Below are 18,916 nucleotides of genomic sequence, written 5' to 3'. Positions count from 1 at the left end.
GTCTGTGGCTCCTGGTTATCAGCATTTCTCTGTTGCCAGCAGGCAGTGATGGGCATATTATGCATAATTGAATTGTTGTGATGCTGTCCCTGGGCCTTGTTGGAGAAATGGGTGACCAGCTCAGCTTTTCCAGATGGAGAAATCTTAGATCCAGCTGTAGGTGGCCACACTCTTGGGGATACCTACATCCTTCCCCTCTTTGCCCTGTGGACCTGAATTTTTTTCCTCTGTCCCCTCTCTGGGCTTAAAATAAATTGCAATATAGTTCTTCATTCCAGAGAGTTGTGAAGGATATTTTTCTGGTAAACACCCTGTCAGCTTCAATGGAAAAGAGAGAGTTCTGGTGTGTATTGGATCTAGAGTCTCTGTTTCCAGTATGGCGGAAGCAATGCTCAGAGGAAGCATTGCAGCAGTAGGCAGAGAGGGAAGTTACTAGTGAGGTGCAAAGAGGGAATGGAAACCCCATCAGAGTGGGCCAAATTCTGCTCTTGCTGCGGTGGCTACTGGCATAGTTTGGGTCAGTGCAATTTCTTCTGTAGCAGGGCAGTGGGATGATTGAATCACGTCGCAGGCAGATGAGAGGCTTTCTGGTTTGGATTTCTCAACTACAAGCACTCCTTTCTCATAGGGTTGCTGGGATACTGCTGAAAGCATAGGACTGGTGGCCATTTAGGAGCTACTGCTTCTGTCTCTCAGGCTACTCACTCCTGCTAAGGGAATACAAGTAAAGGCAAATTAGTAGAGGTTTCTTTATCTTCAGGAGCTTTGAGCAGGGGCATAGCTGTTCTTTTGTGATCTTCAGGGCTGAGGGATACCTGAACTTAGGCTTTATGAAGAAGCAGGTCTTCTTCTAAGGCCCACTAAAAATCTTTCTCCAGGCCAAGGGACTCAGAGGAGCCTCTGTAGGCTAAGAGGCCATATCTAGGGAGCAAAGAAGAACTACTCTGGGTTTTGGTGCCAGAATCAGTGCATTGGAGTTGCACCATTGGCGAAGAAGTGGGAAACTACATACTGGCGAGTCTGACCTCGATGGTGGGAAAGGTAATGCACATGCTGCTAAAGGAAACACTAGTCAACTTTTAGTCAAATTGTGTCAAAAGAATCTGATTTCTTTGAGTGACATGAAATGGATTGGGGGCATGCTCTGGATGTTGTTTACTTAGATTTCAGCAAAGCCTTTGATACTGTCCCTCATAGGAGGCTTATTAACTGAGCAGCTTGGGGATGGTACCTGAGATGGTAAACTGGATCCGAAATTGGTTGACTGATAGGTGGCAGAAGGTGGTGGTAAATGAAACTCAGAAGAAAGAAAGATGAGTAGTGGGGAGCCTCAGGGATCGGTACTAGGGCTGATTATGTTCAGTGTATTTGTGAGCAATATTGCTAAAGGGCTAGATGGAAAAATGTACCTTTTTTGCGGATGACACAAAGATTTGCAATAGAGTGGACACCCTGGAGAAAGCAGACATCATGAGCAGTGACTATAAAAATTGAAAAAATTGTCTAATGTTGACAGTTGACATTTAATGTGAAGAAATGGCAGAGTGATGCATTTTGGCTGTAGAAATATAATGAAGATGTATGTTAGTGGTTGAGAGGCTAATGTTTACAGACCAGAAGAGTACATAAGTATTGCCATACTGGGAAAGACCAAAGGTCCATCGAGTCCAGCATCCTGTTTCCAACAGTGGCCAATCCAGGTCAAAAATACCTGGCAAGATCCCAAAAATGTACAAGACATTTTATACTGCTTATCCCAGAAATAGTGGATTTTTCCCAAGTCCATTTAATAACGGTCTATGGACTTTTCCTTTAGGAAGCCGCCGGCCAAACCTTTTTAAAACTCCGCTAAGCTAACCGCCTTTACCACGTTCTCTGGCAACGAATTCCAGCTTTTAATTACATGTTGAGTGAAGAAAAATGTTCTCGGATTCGTTTTAAATTTACTTCATTGCATGCCCCCTAGTCCTAGTATTTTTGGAAAGCGTGAACAGACGCTTCACATCTACCCGTTCAACTCCACTCTATTTTATAGACCTGTATCATATCTCCCCTCAGCCATCTTTTCTCCAAGCTGAAGAGCCCTAGCCGCTTTAGCCTTTCCTCATAGGGAAGTCGTCGTATCCCCTTTATCATTTTCATCGCCCTTCTCTGCACTTTTTCTAATTCCAATATATCTTTTTTGAGATGCGGCGACCAGATTTGAACACAATATTTGAGGTGCGGTTGCACCATGGAGCGATACAAAGGCATTATAACATCCTCATTTTTGTTTTCCATTCCTTTCCTAATAATACCTAACATTCTATTTGCTTTCTTAGCCGCAGCAGCACACTGAGCAGAAGGTTTCAACGCATCATCAACGACAACACCTAGATCCCTTTCTTGATCCGTGACTCCTAACGTGGAACCTTGCATGACGTAGCTATAATTCGGGTTCCTCTTTCCCACATGCATCACTTTGCACTTGCTCACATTAAACGTCATCTGCCATTTAGACGCACAGTCTCGTAAGGTCTGTTTGTAATTTTTCACAATCCTCCTGTGATTTAACGACTTTGAATAACTTTGTGTCATTAGCAAATGTAATTACCTCACTAGTTACTCCCATCTCTAGGTCATTTATAAATATGTTAAAAAGCAGCGGTCCCAGCACAGAGCCCTGGGGATCCCCATTAATTACCCTTCTCCATTGAGAATACTGACCATTTAACCCTACTCTCTGTTTTCTATCTTTTAACCAGTTTGTAATCCACAATAGAACACTACCTCCTATCCAATGACTCTCCAATTTCCTCTGGAGTCTTTCATGAGGTACTTTGTCAAACGCCTTCTGAAACTCCAGATACACAATATCAACCAGCTCCCCTTTATCCACATGTTTGTTCACCCCTTCAAAGAAAGGGGCCTTAGGGTAATAGTATTTGAAGATTTAAAAGTGACAAAATATTATCAAAGGCAGAAGGATGTTAGGCAGCATAGAGAGAGGCTTTACCAGCAGAAGAGAGGAGGTATTAATGCTCGTGTACAACTCGATGAGGCTCCACTTGGAGTATTATGTTCAGTTTTTGAGGATGTACCTTGTTAAGGACATAAACGGGTCCCTTTTAGTAAGTTGCATTGGGTTCCAGTGCACCTAATGCAGCAAAATGGCCTAACGTGGGACACACCAAAGCATTCCACATTAGTTTTGCCATCTAATGCATAATAATTTTTTGGAGAGGGCATGTCAGGGGCAGAGAATGAGCAATGCTTTCATTGTTCTGTGCTAACTGGTTAGCACATCCATAATGTGGGAGCCCTTAGCACCTCCCTAATAGGGGCGTTGAGTGCTCCTGCAGTCATTTTCTTTTTAATAGCCGTACACGAATGCTGACATTAGTGCATGGCCATATATTCAACAAAGGAAAAAAGCCCTTTTTGATGGCTGTGCAAGTTGGTCACCTACGAGTTGTTGATCTGTGTATTTTCTGCATTGTTTTGTAATTGTAGCAGATCTTGTCTTTCAATAAAGATATTTGAAAAAAAAAAAAAAAGACCTTAACGTGTTGGAAAGACCCACATAAGGATGAGTTAAACCCGTTTCTTATCACATTTTAGTAAAAGGGCCCCAAAGAGACTTGAAGTGGTTCAGAGGAAGGCAACAAAAATGGTATGACTTTTTGCACCAAAAGATATATAAGAAGAGACTCGAAAAACTGACTATGGATATTGTAGAAGAAAGGAGGGACAGAGCAGATATGATTATAGATGTTTAAGTACTTGAAAGGTATTAATATACAAGCAAATCTTTTCTAGAGACGAGAGAGCAGTAGAACTAGAGGACATGAATTGAGGTTGCCAGATGGTAGAGTTAGAAGTAACATCAAGAGAAATATTTTTAATGGAGAGCTTGGTGGATGCCTGAAATGCCCTCCAAGTTGACTGAGGTAATAGGGCCAAAACAGTGATGGAATTAAAAAATGTGTGGAATAAACACACATGATCCCTGTATAAAAAGAGGATGGATTCAAAATAAAATTTAGATTAACTTCTCACTTTAAACAGGGCAAGGAGAGGTGTAACCTATACAAAGCAGCAGATACAACTCTGGCTGCCTCGTTGGGAGACTGTATGGACTATAACAGTTTTTATCTGCCATTATTTACTATGTTATGTAAATATATACACCGTAAAGGATACAAGATATGATAGAAACATTGAAATACATCAACACTGAAAAATAATGCATAAAGAAAAACATATTTCAGTGGTAATGAAATTCTGGAACTGGAGGTTATGGTATGCTCAAAGGGGGTAGATTTGGGACCAATATCAGAAATATGTCTTCACAGTAAGGGTGTCATGCTTGGAACAGCCTCCCAGTGGAAATAGGAGCAGAACTAATGAAAGCCTAGGATACATAAAGAGAATCCTTAATGAGAAATGAAGAAAGTTCAAGTAGGCTTTCTGTCACTATAGGGAAAAGTGATGGGATTTGATATAGGCTTTCTGTGGTTACAATCAAAGTGGTTTGCATATTATATACTGGTGCTTATTTTGTACCTGGGGTAATGGATGGTTAAGTGACTTACCCAGAGTCATAAGGAGCTGCAGTTGGAATTTAACCCAGTTCCCCTGGTTCTGCTGCACTGTCCATTAGTCTATTACTCCACTATAGCAGAAAATAGGTTGGGCAAACTAGATGACCCTTGCAATCATCTTTTGTCCTATTCTATGGTGTGGTATACAGGACCATTTTGCTTCTGGAAGGGGGAGGTGAAGCAAAGATGAGAGGAATATTTGTCTCGTGATATGTCACAGATAGGAGCCTCATTCTGTTCTCATATAGTAAAGAGAGAATTTCTTTTTCTCTTTGAAGAACACAAATTAATGAGCATTGGCCCTGCAGAACCGTGGTCTATCCGGGAGAAGTTATGCCTGGCCTCTTCTGTCATGAGGAGTGGTGACCAGAACTGGTAAGTGGTGTCCATGCAGATAGGATTGGGTTGGTCTTTGAAAGAAATTGGATGGAGGAAAGAGGCATGAATCAGTTGAGACTGAGAGGTTATGGTGAAATTGATCCATTATTAAGTGTCCTTTACAAAGTGTAATAAAACGCCTTATTTGCAAGTTGTATCCATTTATGGTCAACATTTTCTTGGTGGTTACTTGCAGATCAGTGGATCTCTACCAGTGAGAGAGCAGGTCCATGTGATCAGCAGTTACTGCATTTGCAGCTAATCACACATTAGGTGTGATGCTCTGTTAAGTTCAGTTACTCTCCTTTCTCAGTGCAAGCAAGCCATTGCTCTAGCAGTAATATGCCAGCTGTGCGGCTAATGAGAACCATGTCCTCTCTGTATACTATCTTTTGTGCTTTTTTGCCTACTTTCTGAAGACGGGGAGGCTTATGCATGTCTGCCTATCCCCCATGAATAACTTTATGTAACCCTAGCTAATCTGGTGTTTTCCCCTCAGGGTTATTATACTGTGCTTTGTAGACTGGGGCCACCCCTTCAGGGTGGTAACACTGACAGGGTGATTCTCGCCAGATACTGTATTTTGGGTTCAGATCAGGACCGGTATAACGGGGGTGCCATTGGCAACTTAATCCATGTCCTTCACATTTCACCAGCATTCAGTAACTCAACGCAGGCCCAAATTAGGGTTCTGAACCAATAGTTCAATTAAAAAAAAAAAGTCTTCAAGTAAAGGGGACAGACTCAATAAAACAAAAGCAGAAAACAAAAAATCAGATACATAGAGGCGTATTTTCAAAGCAACTAGATTTACACAATTCCGTAGTAACCTAAGGAACTTTGTAAGTCTAAGTCTTTAAAAATGAGCCCCTTAGTCATATTATCCCAGGACTCTCCAATCCCCAGGAAACTGTTCTTTTCCTTTTGAACACCTTTCAGAACTGGATTGAACTCTGGCTGCCTGGTCTCCTTGGTTCATATCCTTTGCTATATTTTCTCCTCCTTTTTCGGGATCAGTAGCTCCCTGCAGCTCTCATGTACTATAGAGATTCTTAATTTTTCTCTCCTCCTCCTTTCTGTTAACCTATTGTGCACCGGATTTACCTGGGCACTGTGGTCGAATGTCTCAGTCAACCAAAAACTCTTTTCCCCTACCTGTATGATACGATGGCTTGGGAACCAAAGACAAGAGTTAAAGTGAGACTGGGGTTTGTACCAGTCCCAATTTCCCTCCAAAATGGGTCTCTTCCTACCATTACCTCCACTGTTCTGGAAACTAAAAGGGTGCAAGCAGGTCACAATGCAGTGTTTTAGTAGATCCACTATAATCTACCTAAAGTTGAACCTTAAAGGTCTCTAAATTTGCTATCAGTGTGCCATTGATGACAATTTGTCAGCGCATATTGAGAGAAGTCTGGCCACAGTTATCAATACATTTTTGGTTTTGCATACGATTCAGACCAAGTTTATGGGTCTACAAAGATCATGATTTTTTTTTTTTCTGAATCTACATAGGCTAGGCATGCCCATGCATTCCGGAAAGGAGCTCAGTTCTGTATGGAATTTCTAGAATGAAAATTGTTTCTAATTGACAGCACTATGATTTTGTGGGGTGGGGTGAAATGAAATGATAGCTGTGTAGGCACAAGGCAGTGGGATGTATCAGCTGAAGCAGAGCACTGTGTTGATTTGCTAGATGAGCTTGTTCTGATAATATCAGCATTCTTGCAATACCACTAAGAGTTGTTGGTTTCCATAGGGTGTCAGTGAGTCGTGCCATTAAGCCCTTTGCTGAACCAGGACGTCCCCCTGACTGGTTTTCTCAGAAGGTAAAACTCAGAAAATATATATATATTTTTTGAAAATATTTTTATTGAGGATTCTGCATACAGAACACAAACCGTCAAAATCAAAACTCACATCAAGGGTGCAAATGTCCTGCATGTAGTTCTATCAGAAAATATTTTAAAAGGAAAATGTTTTCTGTTGAATGATCCAGCCATATTATTATTTGTAGGCAGCTTTTCTAATTTTAGTTTTATGGTGGATTGTAAGTTTTGTTTGTTTTCATGTATGAGAAAGGCTCTTTCCTAAAGAGAGTACAATGTAAGTGGGTACCTGGGCACCAAACAGGAGATGATCAGAAGCAAACGCCGGCGCTAGAGGCTGTTAGCGCCATACTAGCGCCGGCATTTGCTAATGCCCCATGATCAGAGCCCTTGAGCGTGTGAAACAACACGCTCGAGGGCTCTGAACGCAACTAGCATGCAAATGCATGCCAAACAGGGCTAAACATATTCATCCGAGCTGGCGTTAGGGTTTGCAGATCATTGGGGAGGAATGGTGAGCCCTGTCCAGCATGCATTTGCATGCTGGCAGGCCCCCATTCCCCCCAACAGCAAACCTGCCAGCAATGGGACTGGAGGTCCAGCAGACCTCTGGTCCCCCCCCCCCCCCAGGTTCAGGGAGGGCTGGAGATCCGGTGGGTCTCCAGGCCCCCCTAACTCCCCCAGCAAAAGGTCCCTGGTGGCCTAGTGGGCGACCAACCAACCCCCCACCACCCAGTGACAGGGGGGCTGGAGGTCCGCTGGACCTCCGGTTCCCTCCCCCCCCCCCCCAAGTTCAGGGAGGGCTGGAGATCTGGTGGGTCTCCAGCCCCCCCCCCCCCAGTCCCCCAGCAAGGGGTGCCTGATGGTCCAGTCCCCTCTACCCCACTACCTTGTGGGTTGGAGGAGGGAGGGTAGCCTGCCTCCCTCCTCTTCCTGCAACGCCGCAAAATGATGTGGGACTAGGGGGGGCTGGAGACCCACTGGATCTCCAGCCCTCCATGAACCTGGGGGGGGGGGATGAACCGGAGGTTCAGCAGACTTCCAGCCCCCCTGTTACTGGGGGGGGGGGGAGTTGGTCGCCTGCTAGGCCACCAGGGACCCTTTGCTGGGGGAGTTAGGGGGGTCTGGAGACCCACCAGATCTCCAGCCCTCCCTGACCCTGGGGGGGGGGAACCGGAGGCCCAGCGGCCCTCCAGACCCCGTTGCTCGGGGCAGGGGTAGTTGGGGCCTGGTGGTCCCATGGACCTCTAGCCCCTGGGTTTGACAGGTTTGGGCTTTTGACAGCCCAGACCTGTCAAACAAGTGCGGGAGGATTGTGCTAAGCACATGCTCAGGCACAATTCTCCCTCACTTCTACCCCATGATCAGAGATAATTGCATGCTTAAATTTGCATGCAATTATCTGATCATAGGTCTAATAACGCCCCGCGCTGTTCCAGCGCTATTTTTGGAGCACTGTTTGGAACAGCACGGGGTTTTGATCATCTGTCTGCAAGAGAGATAGTCCCAAGTCACGAGGAATTGTCAGTGTGTGAAGTTCTATTTAAACCCTGATGGTTTGCAGTCCATTTCTCTCAAACCAGTAAGTCACACTGCCTGTAAACCCTCTTGGTATTCATGTCTCTCCTTGTACCCCCCATTTCACATCCCTTAACATTATGGGCATTTTGGCCCCTGGGTCTGGGCTCTGAACCTTCCTGATCCCTTAGGACCTTAGTAAAATTGGGGGTTGATAGCTTGATAATGGATCTGTAACATTTCTCTTTCCCTCAGTTTCACTCACTGTATCACCTAAAATTCCACTGCTATCTAGGGATCTTGGCATTGTAAGAACCAGGGACTCTGACCTTGAGCTATGCAGCAGCTTTCTGGCTGAGATATTAATTTCAGTGATTCATTGTCCTCCCTGTCTTATTTTTGTTTCTCTTTCCAGCACTGCGCATCTCAGTATTCTGAGCTTCTGGAGACCACGGAAACTCCCAAGTGAGTTTGAGGACATTTATGGCTGAATTCTGTTTAGTTCGCACAAATTGGGGCCCTTAACATAATTAATTCTAGAGGATTTCAGTCACTGAGGACTTAGAGATGTATCATGAGTTAGAGTTTACTTGTGGACACAGTTCTGCAACTTTGTGCCAAATTCTCCCTGCTGTGAGAATTCTGCACAGTGAGCAGGAGGCAGTAGTGAACCACACTGTTTCCCTCCCTTCTCCCACAGAGCACACTTTGAGCACCAAGCATGTCTTTCCCCCTCCTCCACCTTCCCCAGCACTGATGAGTAGAGGAGGAGAATGGCTGCACTTCCAGCCGCATCTCCTTCTCTGCTGTGTGAACTGCAGGGATGTACAGTGTCCCATTTGGTTCAAATTTAGCAGTCAGAGCCAGGGAGTTGCAAAGGAGGAGGCTTTCCCTCTCCTTCACATGTGCTAATCCTTGCTGGGAGGAGGAGAATATGCTCAGGTTGTTTGTTGCAGGAGGACAGAGCACTGGGAGAGGTATGTGCCAAGGGGTGGACTAAAAAAAAAAACCTGGAGGGGGATTATTGAGGACAAGAGGATGCTATGAGGGATGTGCCAGGAAGGAGAGGGGGATTTGAGAGAGAGAGCTATGGGGATGTTAGAAGGAAGAGTTATGGATGGATGTGCTGAAGGGGGGATTGAGAGTAAAGAGTTGCTTGGGGACAGAAATCTAACCTGTTCCTGCTCATCCCCCTGGAATCTAACGTGTCCCCACCCATCCCCACTGGAATCTTACCTGGCCCCACCCGTTCCCACCCATCCCTGCAAGAATTGAACCCGTCCCCACAAGAATTTAATGGTACCTAAAAAAGAATAAAAATATCTGGTTGTCTCTCTGTCTAAAAAAGTACAACATAGACTGGGATTGAGAGAGAGAGCTGTGGGCAGGGCCAGGAGAGGATGGAAAGGAGAGGTGCCTTACTGTGCAGGAGAAAGGGTGTAGCCAAAAGGAGGGGTATTGGGGACCTGGACCCTCTACTGTGGGCTCAGGTCCCTGGGCCCCCTCCTGTGGGCTCATGTCCTCGGGCCCCCTCCTTTGTGCGCAGGCATTTTATTAAGTTGCAGAGACAGAGATGGGGTGATGCTGGATGGGGGGGGGGGAGAGAGATGCTGTATGGGGGGGAGAGACATTCAATGGTGAAAAGAGAGACTGGATGAGAGCGAGAGATGCTGGATGGGGGAGAGAGAGCGATGCAGGATGGGGGAAAAGAGAGAGAGAGCGATGCAGGATGGGGAAAAGAGAGAGAGAGAGAGAGCAATGCTGGATGGGGGAGAGATAAAGAGAGACGCAGGATGGGTGAAGAGAGAGAGATGCTGGATGGGGAGAGATAGAGAGACGCTTGATGGGGGGGAGAGAGAGAAAGAGAGAGAGAGAGATGCTAGATGAGCAAGAAAGAGAGATGCTGGATGGGGAAGAGAGAGACAGAGAGAGAGAGATGCTGGATGGGGAAGAGAGACAGAAAGAGAGAGAGACGCTGGATGGGAAAGAGAGAGGGAGGAGTGGCCTAATGGTTAGTGCATTGGGTCTTGATCCTGGAAACCTGGGTTTGATTCCTACTGCAGCTCCTTGTGACCTTGGGCAAGTCACCTAACCCTCCATTGCCGCAGGTACAAAAACTTAGATTGTGAGCCCTCTAGGGACAGAGAAAGTACCTGCATATAATGTGTACTACGACATCTAGTAGCTCTATACAAATGATTAACAGTAGTAGTAAGAGAGAGAGACGCTGAATGGGGAAGAGAGGCTGGATGAAGCATTCTGTGTTAATTTAATAATCAACAAAATTTGTCTTCTCATCTCTTCCGTATTCTTCCTTAAATTTGAATTCCTTGTCATCAAGCAGATGAAGCCATTACGTATGGGTTATGTCCATCAACCAGCAGGGGAGATAGAGAGCACTCAAACTTTCACAGTGCCCTCTTGGCCAGCTAGCTCCACTGCCTCTTCAGTATTCTCTATCTCCCTTAGCAGGGTGGCTGCAGCTTGTTCGAGCTCCAGAAAAATCTGCCGGGAGGTGGTTCCTGGCTTGCCAGTTGTTAACCGGGGTGTTGGAGGCTATAGCAGCTTCACTTTAAAGGCACATAGGTTAGCCCTTTTCCTGCCTTACCCATACCTCTGTGGATGTGGACATATTGCCTTGCTTTCCCTGTCCTTACCCACCAACAGTAGATGCAGGCATATAGGTTCGCCCTTTCCCACTCATCTGAGCCTCCGGAGTCTTCAATACCTCTGCTTTCCTCACAGCTTAAAAAAAAAAAAAAAAAAAAGTTGCGTCGCGTTTTTAAACACAGAGACGCTGGAACAGAGGTTTTTGACCTGATTTTCAGCAGGATCGTAGTGGTACACTAGATCCTTTGAGATAAGAGTATTTTCCAACTCCTCCGGGGTGGGCCCGGGATCGGGGCGATTTTGGCGCGAAACCGCCATTTTGGATTTTACCGCCGTTTTTCGGCGATGGCTGCGGACAATGTAAAGCGCTGTTCCACTTGTGGCAAGCGCAAATCAGCAGCAGGGCTCTGTAAATCGTGCTGTATTGGCGTAGGAGCCGGCCCGAGCATGGCGAGCGATGTTTCTTCCCGCTCTGAGCTGGCAGCGGGTGCCATTTTGCTTACACCGCATGGCGCGGCCTCCGTGGACACGGAGAGACCTGAGCCGGGTGGGGCACCTCGAGATGAGGTTATTTCAGGAGTGGCTAGCACCGGACAGGATTTGGGTGCCCAGGGTGAGATTTTCTCCCCCCGGATTTTGTGCTTTTGCTGCATAAAGCATACATGATGAAAAGAGCCCTTCCATATCATCATGCTGATCAATCCATAGACTGGTGGGTTGTGTCCATCTACCAGCAGGTGGAGATAGAGAGCAATCCTTTTCCCTCCCTATATGTGGTCATGTGCTGCCGGAAACTCCTCAGTATGTTCTCTATCTCAGCAGGTGGTGGTCACACACAGCAGCAGCTCTGGCTAGGCCTCCAAGCCTAATTTTTAGGTTTTGTTGAGTGCCTGGGGTTGAGGGCTCTTCTTGAGCAAGTGCAAACCTGGTGGCGCCAGGTCCCTCCTTTTCTCCCCCCTCCCGCTGGCTCCGTTAAAAAAAAAAAAAAAATTTTGAACGTCCTTAAAGGCGTTTATTTCGACGTTTATTTAAACGTTTATTGCAGCTACTCACTGGGACACCAGGTCGTTACAGCTCGGAGCGGAAAGCAGGTAATTTTTACCTTTTTATAGCGGGCAGGGGGTTCCCAGATTGATCTCCACGTGGCCTATGGCGTCGGAGGGCGAGGGCTCAAAGAGTCACTCCCCGGATCGCTTGTGCGCTTCTAGAGGGGATGCGGGGGTCTTAAAGTCTGATTCGCCCTTGTTGGGTGACAGTTTCGTGACCGATGAGTGTCCCGGTCCTTCCTCCGGTGTGGCGGTTTTTCCCGCCATAAATGCCCATCCTCCGCTGCTCGCCTCCGCCATCTTGGCCGGCCACGCGGCTCGGACGGCTTCTTCTCAGGCCGCCCTTGAGGTGGGAGACGTTAATGCCATGAACGCCCTTAATTTGGGCGACGGCACAAAAGCGGCTAAACTTAAGCGCCGTTCTTCCCGCGCGGCTCCTTCGCGGAGTGTCGCGCCGGACGCCATTTTGGATACGCAGCATGTCTCTCCCCTGCTCTTGCGAGCGCCGGTTGAGAGTGCGTCTAGGGCTGTAGCCCAGGCTGCGGAAGTGCACAGTCTGGGGGGTTTCTCCCCCGAGTTTGTTTTGCTGCTGCATCAGGCCTTCCTTATGCAAAACGCTGCCCCTGCTCCCTCGTCTGGTAAAGAGGTTGAGGCCCCCGGAGGTAAACGCCCTCGGGTTGATTCCCAGGCCTTGGAGGACTTTGTCTCCTCCGATGTAGATGAGGGCAGCGTTTCTGAGTTCTCCCAACGGTCCTTTGCGGATTCCTTGGAGGAGACGGATCCCCGCTCGGATGGAGCGGATGACCCCTCTGCAGCGCGGCTCTTTAGCTCAGAGGATTTGCCCAACCTGTTAGTGCAGGCCATGGGCATTTTGAAGATTTCCTCTCCGGAGGACGTCTCTCCCTCAGCCCCTGTTGGTTCTGCCATTATGCTGGGGACGAAGCGCCTGCCTAGAACCTTCCACGTGCATGATGCTATGCACACCTTAATTTCGGCTCAGTGGGATGTCCCAGAAGCGAGCCTTAAAGTGGCTAGGGCTATGTCCCGCCTCTATCCTTTGCCTGAAAGTGAACGTGAGGCCTATCTGTGGCCTACCGTGGATTCTTTAATCACTGCGGTGACTAAGAAAACGGCGTTGCTGGTGGAAGGTGGCACGGCCCTAAAGGACGCCCAAGACAGAAGATTGGAGGCGGCCTTAAGGTCGTCCTTTGAAGCGGCTGCTTTAAGTTTGCAGGCCTCAGTTTGCGGCTCCTATGTGGCCAGGGCGTGCCTGACTATGGTGCAGCGGGCTTCCCCCTCGGATCATTCCTTGAGGGCTGATTGGCCGGCCCTGGAATCGGGCTTAGCCTATTTGGCAGACTTGCTGTATGATGTCTTGAGGGCCTCAGCTAAAGGCATGGCTCAGACAATCTCTGCGCGGTGGTGGCTTTGGCTGAAGCATTGGTCTGCTGACCACGCCTCTAAATCCCGCCTGGCTAAATTGCCTTTTAAAGGCAAGCTGCTCTTTGGGGTCGAGCTGGACAAAATCGTGACCGATCTCGGCACGTCTAAGGGCAAGAAGTTACCAGAGGTCAGGGCTCGGGCTAGTACTCGCCCCGGTACCTCCAGAGGACGGTTTCAGGAAGCCCGTCGGTACCGCCCGGGCAGGTCGGGCTCTTCTGCCTCCTCTTCCTTCAAGAGGAACTTCTCCCCCAAGCAGCATTCCTTTCGCAGAGACCGCCGTCCCGGAGGTGCTCCCTCCGGTCCTCCCCCAGGGTCTCGTACCCAATGACGGGGCCTTGGCCCACCCCCCAGTGCAGATTGGAGGACGGCTGTCCTCGTTTCTGGGCGAGTGGACCACAATAACTTCAGACGCTTGGGTGCTGGAAGTCATCAGAGACGGCTACAAGCTAGAGTTCTGCCGACCCTTAAGAGACGGGTTTATACTCTCTCCCTGCAAGTCTCCGGTCAAAGCTGTGGCAGTGCAGCAGACCTTGGACAATCTGATCCGCCTGGGTGCGGTCGTTCCGGTGCCAGAAAATCAGCTTGGCAAGGGACGTTACTCCATTTTCTTTGTGGTACCAAAGAAAGGAGGTTCTGTACGGCCTATCCTCGACCTCAAAGGGGTCAATCGGGCCTTGAAAGTTCGGCACTTTCGCATGGAGACTCTCCGCTCTGTTATAGCGGCAGTGAAGGCAGGGAAGTACCTGGCATCCTTGGACATCAAGGAAGCGTACTTGCATATTCCCATCTGGCCTCCTCATCAACGCTTTCTGCGTTTTGCAGTACTGGGCTGACACTTCCAGTTCAGAGCCCTCCCGTTCGGGTTGGCTACTGCTCCGCGGACCTTCTCCAAAGTAATGGTGGTCATCGCGGCCTTCCTGAGGAAGGAAGGAGTACAAGTCCATCCTTATCTGGACGACTGGTTGATCCGAGCCCCCTCTTATGCAGAGTGCGGCAAAGCTGTGAACCGGGTGGTGGCTCTTTTGAGCTCCCTGGGGTGGATCATCAACTGGGAGAAAATCCAGCTGCGCCCAACTCAGTCCCTGGAGTATCTGGTAGTTCGATTCGACACCCAAGTGGGCAGAGTGTTCCTGCCAGACAATCGGATTGTCAAGCTTCAGGCTCAGGTGGACCAGTTCCTAGTAGCCTCTCCTCTTCGGGCTTGGGACTATGTGCAGCTGTTGGGCTCTATGACGGCCACGATGGAAGTAGTGCCCCGGGCCAGGGCTCATATGAGACCACTACAACACTCTCTGCTGCAGCGCTGGACTCCGATGTCGGAGGATTATGCTGTGCGCCTTCCCTTGGACCCAGCAGTGCGCAAGGCGCTGAGCTGGTGGACGCAGACAGACAAGTTGTCTGCAGGAATGCCTCTGGTGACCCCGGAGTGGATTGTCGTCACGACGGACGCCTCTTTGTCGGGCTGGGGAGCCCACTCCTTGGGAAGGACAGCGCAGGGGCTCTGGTCTCCTGCAGAGGCAAAGTGGTCTATCAACCTCCTGGAACTCAGAGCCATTCGGTTGGCGCTTTTGGAGTTCATCCCGGTACTGGCGTTGAAGCCAGTACGGGTCCTGTCGGACAATGCCACGGCTGTGGCCTATGTCAACCGCCAGGGCCCCTCTAGCCAAGGAGGCCATGAATCTATGCCAGTGGGCGGAAGCGAACCTGGTACAGCTGTCAGCGGCCCACATTGCCGGAGTCATGAATGTCAAGGCGGACTTTCTCAGTCGCCATACCTTGGAGCCCGGAGAGTGGCAGCTATCTGCTCAGGCGTTCTTGGGCATCACGAAGCGCTGGGGCGTCTATCAACCTCCTGGAACTCAGAGCCATTCGGTTGGCGCTTTTGGAGTTCCTCCCGGTACTGGCGTTGAAGCCAGTACGGGTCCTGTCGGACAATGCCATGGCTGTGGCCTATGTCATCCGCCAGGGAGGTACCAAGAGCGCCCCTCTAGCCAAGGAAGCCATGAATCTATGCCAGTGGGCGGAAGTGAACCTGGAACAGCTGTCAGCTGCCCACATTGCCGGAGTCATGAATGTCAAGGCGGACTTTCTCAGTCACCATACCTTCGATCTTGGAGAGTGGCAGTTATCGGCTCAGGCGTTCTTGGACATCACGAAGCGCTGGGGCCAGCCGAGCCTAGATCTGATGGCGTCATCGGCCAATTGCCAAGTGCCGTGCTTTTTCAGCAGAGGACGGGACCCTCGATCCCTGGGAGTAGATGCTCTTCTCCAACAGTGGCCGACACAAGAGCTCCTCTATGTGTTCCCGCCCTGGCCCATGATGGGCAGGGTGCTAGACCGGGTGGCAAAGCATCCGGGACGGGTAATCCTGGTGGGTCCGGATTGGCCCAGACGTCCCTGGTATGCGGACTTGATCAGGCTCTGTCGACGATCCTCTGCGGCTGCCAGTGGAGCAGGGTCTGTTACATCAGGGTCCCGGGGTGATGGAGGATCCCTCCCCCTTTGGTCTTACGGCCTGGCTATTGAGCGGCAGCGTCTGAGGAAGAAGGGCTTCTCAGACAAGGTCATCGCCACTATGCTGAGAGCGAGGCAGCGCTCTACTTCTACTGCTTACGCCAGGGTTTGGCGTACCTTTGCAGCGTGGTGTGAAGCAGGCTCATGTTCTCCATTCACTGCTCCAATTTCTTCAGTGTTGGCATTCCTGCAAGAAGGTCTGGAGAAAGGCCTGTCGCTCAGTTTCCTTAAAGTCCAGGTAGCGGCCCTGGCTTGCTTCAGGGGCCGCCTGAAGGGTGCTTCCCTGGCTTCGCAGCCAGATGTGGTGCGTTTTCTCAAGGGAGTTAATCACCTGCGCCCTCCTCTGCACTCGGTGGTGCCTGCGTGGAATCTCAACCTGGTGCTAAGAGCATTACAGAAGCCGCCTTTTGAACCCTTGTCGAGGGCATCTCTGAAAGACCTGACGTTGAAAGCAGTCTTTTTGGTGGCTATCACTTCAGCCAGAAGAGTTTCCGAGCTCCAGGCACTCTCATGTCGAGAGCCTTTTCTGCAGTTCACTGAGGCAGGAGTGACTATTCGCACAGTGCCTTCCTTCCTGCCCAAGATTGTTTCTCGCTTCCATGTGAGTCAGCAGCTCTGTCTCCCTTCCTTTCGTAGGGAGGACTACCCAGAGGAATACTCTGCTCTTAAATATCTGGATGTGAGATGAGTCATCATCAGATATTTGGAAGTGACCAATGATTTCCGGAAGTCGGATCATCTGTTTGTCCTGTTTGCAGGTCCTCGTAAGGGTCTGCAGGCTGCTAAGCCTACAGTGGCAAGATGGGTCAAGGAAGCCATTGCAGCGGCTTATGTGGCCGCGGGGAAGGTGCCGCCTATCCAGCTGAAGGCTCACTCCACTAGAGCTCAGGCGGCCTCGATGGCAGAGGCCGGCTCCGTCTCCTTGGAAGAGATATGCAAGGCGGCAACTTGAGCATCGGCCCATACATTCTCCAAGCATTACCGCTTGACTGTGGTGGCACGGGCGGAGGCCCTGTTTGGAGCTTCAGTGTTGAGGTCAGGGATTTCAATGTCCCGCCCTGGGTGAGTACTGCTTCGGTACATCCCACCAGTCTATGGATTGATCAGCATGATGATATGGAAGGTAAAATTATGTATCATACCTGATAATTTTCTTTCCATTAATCATAGCTGATCAATCCATAGTCCCTCCCAGATATCTGTATTGTTTATATTCTGGTTGCATTTCAGGTTCAAGTTTAGTCTTCAGTTCCTGTTCAGGAGGACTTCGTGTTCAAGTTTTTCAATGGATTCTTCAAGAGTTGAGACGAATTTGTGTTACAGTGAGCTGCTGCATTCCTCTCCCCTCCGTTTTACGGGGCTGGATTGAGACTTAAATTCTGCCGGCACTCCCTCCCGCTTCGTGCGGCTGTAGGTCAGCTTTGTACCCTTCCCGCTTCGGCGGTGTTAGGGTCAGTCAGCTCCTCCCGCGGTTGCGGTTGCAGGATAAGCCAGATCCCCCCGCATCGGTGGGTGTGGTGTCCCTCCCCCGCTCCGCGGGGATGAGCTGGACGGATTCCCCTCCCCCACTTGTGTGGGGATGAGCTGGGTTAATTCCCCTCCCCCGTTTCGGCGGTGGTGAGCTGGGCAGAGTGTCCCTTTGTGGGTGTAATTCTCTGAGTCCTGCGGATGGAGCTTTGATATCGACATACTGAGGAGTTTCCGGCAGCACATGACCACATATAGGGAGGCAAAAGGATTGCTCTCTATCTCCACCTGCTGGTAGATGGACACAACCCACCAGTCTATGGATTGATCAGCTATGATTAATGGAAAGAAAATTATCAGGTATGATACATAATTTTACCTTCCTCAAGGGTCGCCTGAGGCTCCTCTGATTGCCCCCCCCCCCCGATGGTTTCTGGCCTGGGACTGCCCAGTGAGGCTTTTTTCCCGGATGCTTGGCCTAAAGATAAGCGCAGAAGGGTTAATTCCCCTTCAGATTGTGGTGCACCTTTTTCCCCCCCGTGGTCGGGGTGTGAGGATTCGGAGAACTCTGACAGACGTTCTTGGTCTGAGGAATCAGAGTCAGGTGCGGATTTACCACAGGATCTGGATGATCCCTCCGCGGTGAGGATTTTCCACCGTGATGAGCTGCCAGCGCTTATTTCAGATACCCTGCAGGCCCTCTCGATTGAAGATCCTGACAGTGGCATGGCCTCCTCGGGTAATCCCAGGATGGCTAGTACCAAGAATGCTGCGCGGGCCTTCCCTTTGCATGACTCCATCCTAGAGCTTGTTTCGGCTCAGTGGGCTGACCCCGAGGGACCTTTGAGAGTTTCCAGGGCTATGGGGCAGTTATACCCTCTGCGTGAGGTACATATGGCTCGTTTTCAAATGCCTACAGTGGATGCCCTAGTCACTGCGGTGACAAAGAGAACTACCCTCCCTGTTGAAGGAGGTGTTGCCCTGAAGGACGTTCAAGACCGTAGGCTGGAAACAGCGTTGAAACGGTCCTTTGAAATTGCAGGTCTCACTGTTCGGGCGTCTGCATGCAGCTGTTATGCTGTGAGAGCCTGCCTAGCTTGGCTGCAACAGGCAGTAGCTCAGCCCGGAGATGGAGCGGAGCCCTTCTTGGATGTGGCTCCGCGGATGGAGGTGGCCTTGTCCTTTCTGGCTGATGCCCTTTATGACCTTGTCAGAGCTTCGGCTAAACAAATGGCAGTAGCAGTGGCGGCTCGCCGTCGTCTGTGGCTACGACACTGGGCAGCGGACATGGCCTCTAAGCAAAGGTTGATGAAGTAGCCTTTTCAAGGACTTCTCCTATTTGGTGAGGAGTTAGAGAAAATTGTGACAGGCCTGGGTGATCCAAACCCCAGTGCTTGCCCGAAGATAGGCAGAGGCCTTCCTCTAAGGGCCAGGCGGTCCACTCCTCGTACAGACCTCGCTTCCGTGAAGCTAGAAGGTACCGCCCGGGGCGTTCTGCTGGGTTCACTTCACGTGCCCGTGGTCAGCA

General features: G+C 49.5%; 1 protein-coding gene across 5 annotated transcripts in view; it reads left to right on the top strand.

Annotated features, from left to right (window-relative positions):
• BRD8 (bromodomain containing 8) overlaps window positions 1–18,916 on the top strand; it is a 235,522-nt gene that overhangs the window by 28,985 nt on the left and 187,621 nt on the right. For all 5 annotated transcript variants that reach the window (XM_030211274.1, XM_030211275.1, XM_030211273.1 and 2 more), the window contains exons 2-4: window positions 4,862–4,958; window positions 6,721–6,790; window positions 8,724–8,773. In XM_030211274.1, coding sequence (XP_030067134.1) covers window positions 4,862–4,958; window positions 6,721–6,790; window positions 8,724–8,773 — 217 coding nt within the window. The remainder of the gene's footprint in view (window positions 1–4,861; window positions 4,959–6,720; window positions 6,791–8,723; window positions 8,774–18,916) is intronic.

This window comes from Microcaecilia unicolor, chromosome 8, assembly GCF_901765095.1.
Source record: "Microcaecilia unicolor chromosome 8, aMicUni1.1, whole genome shotgun sequence".
Lineage (NCBI taxonomy): Eukaryota > Metazoa > Chordata > Amphibia > Gymnophiona > Siphonopidae > Microcaecilia > Microcaecilia unicolor.
The sequence above is the reverse complement of the archived record's forward strand: the minus strand, read 5'-3'. Positions and strand labels throughout refer to the sequence as shown.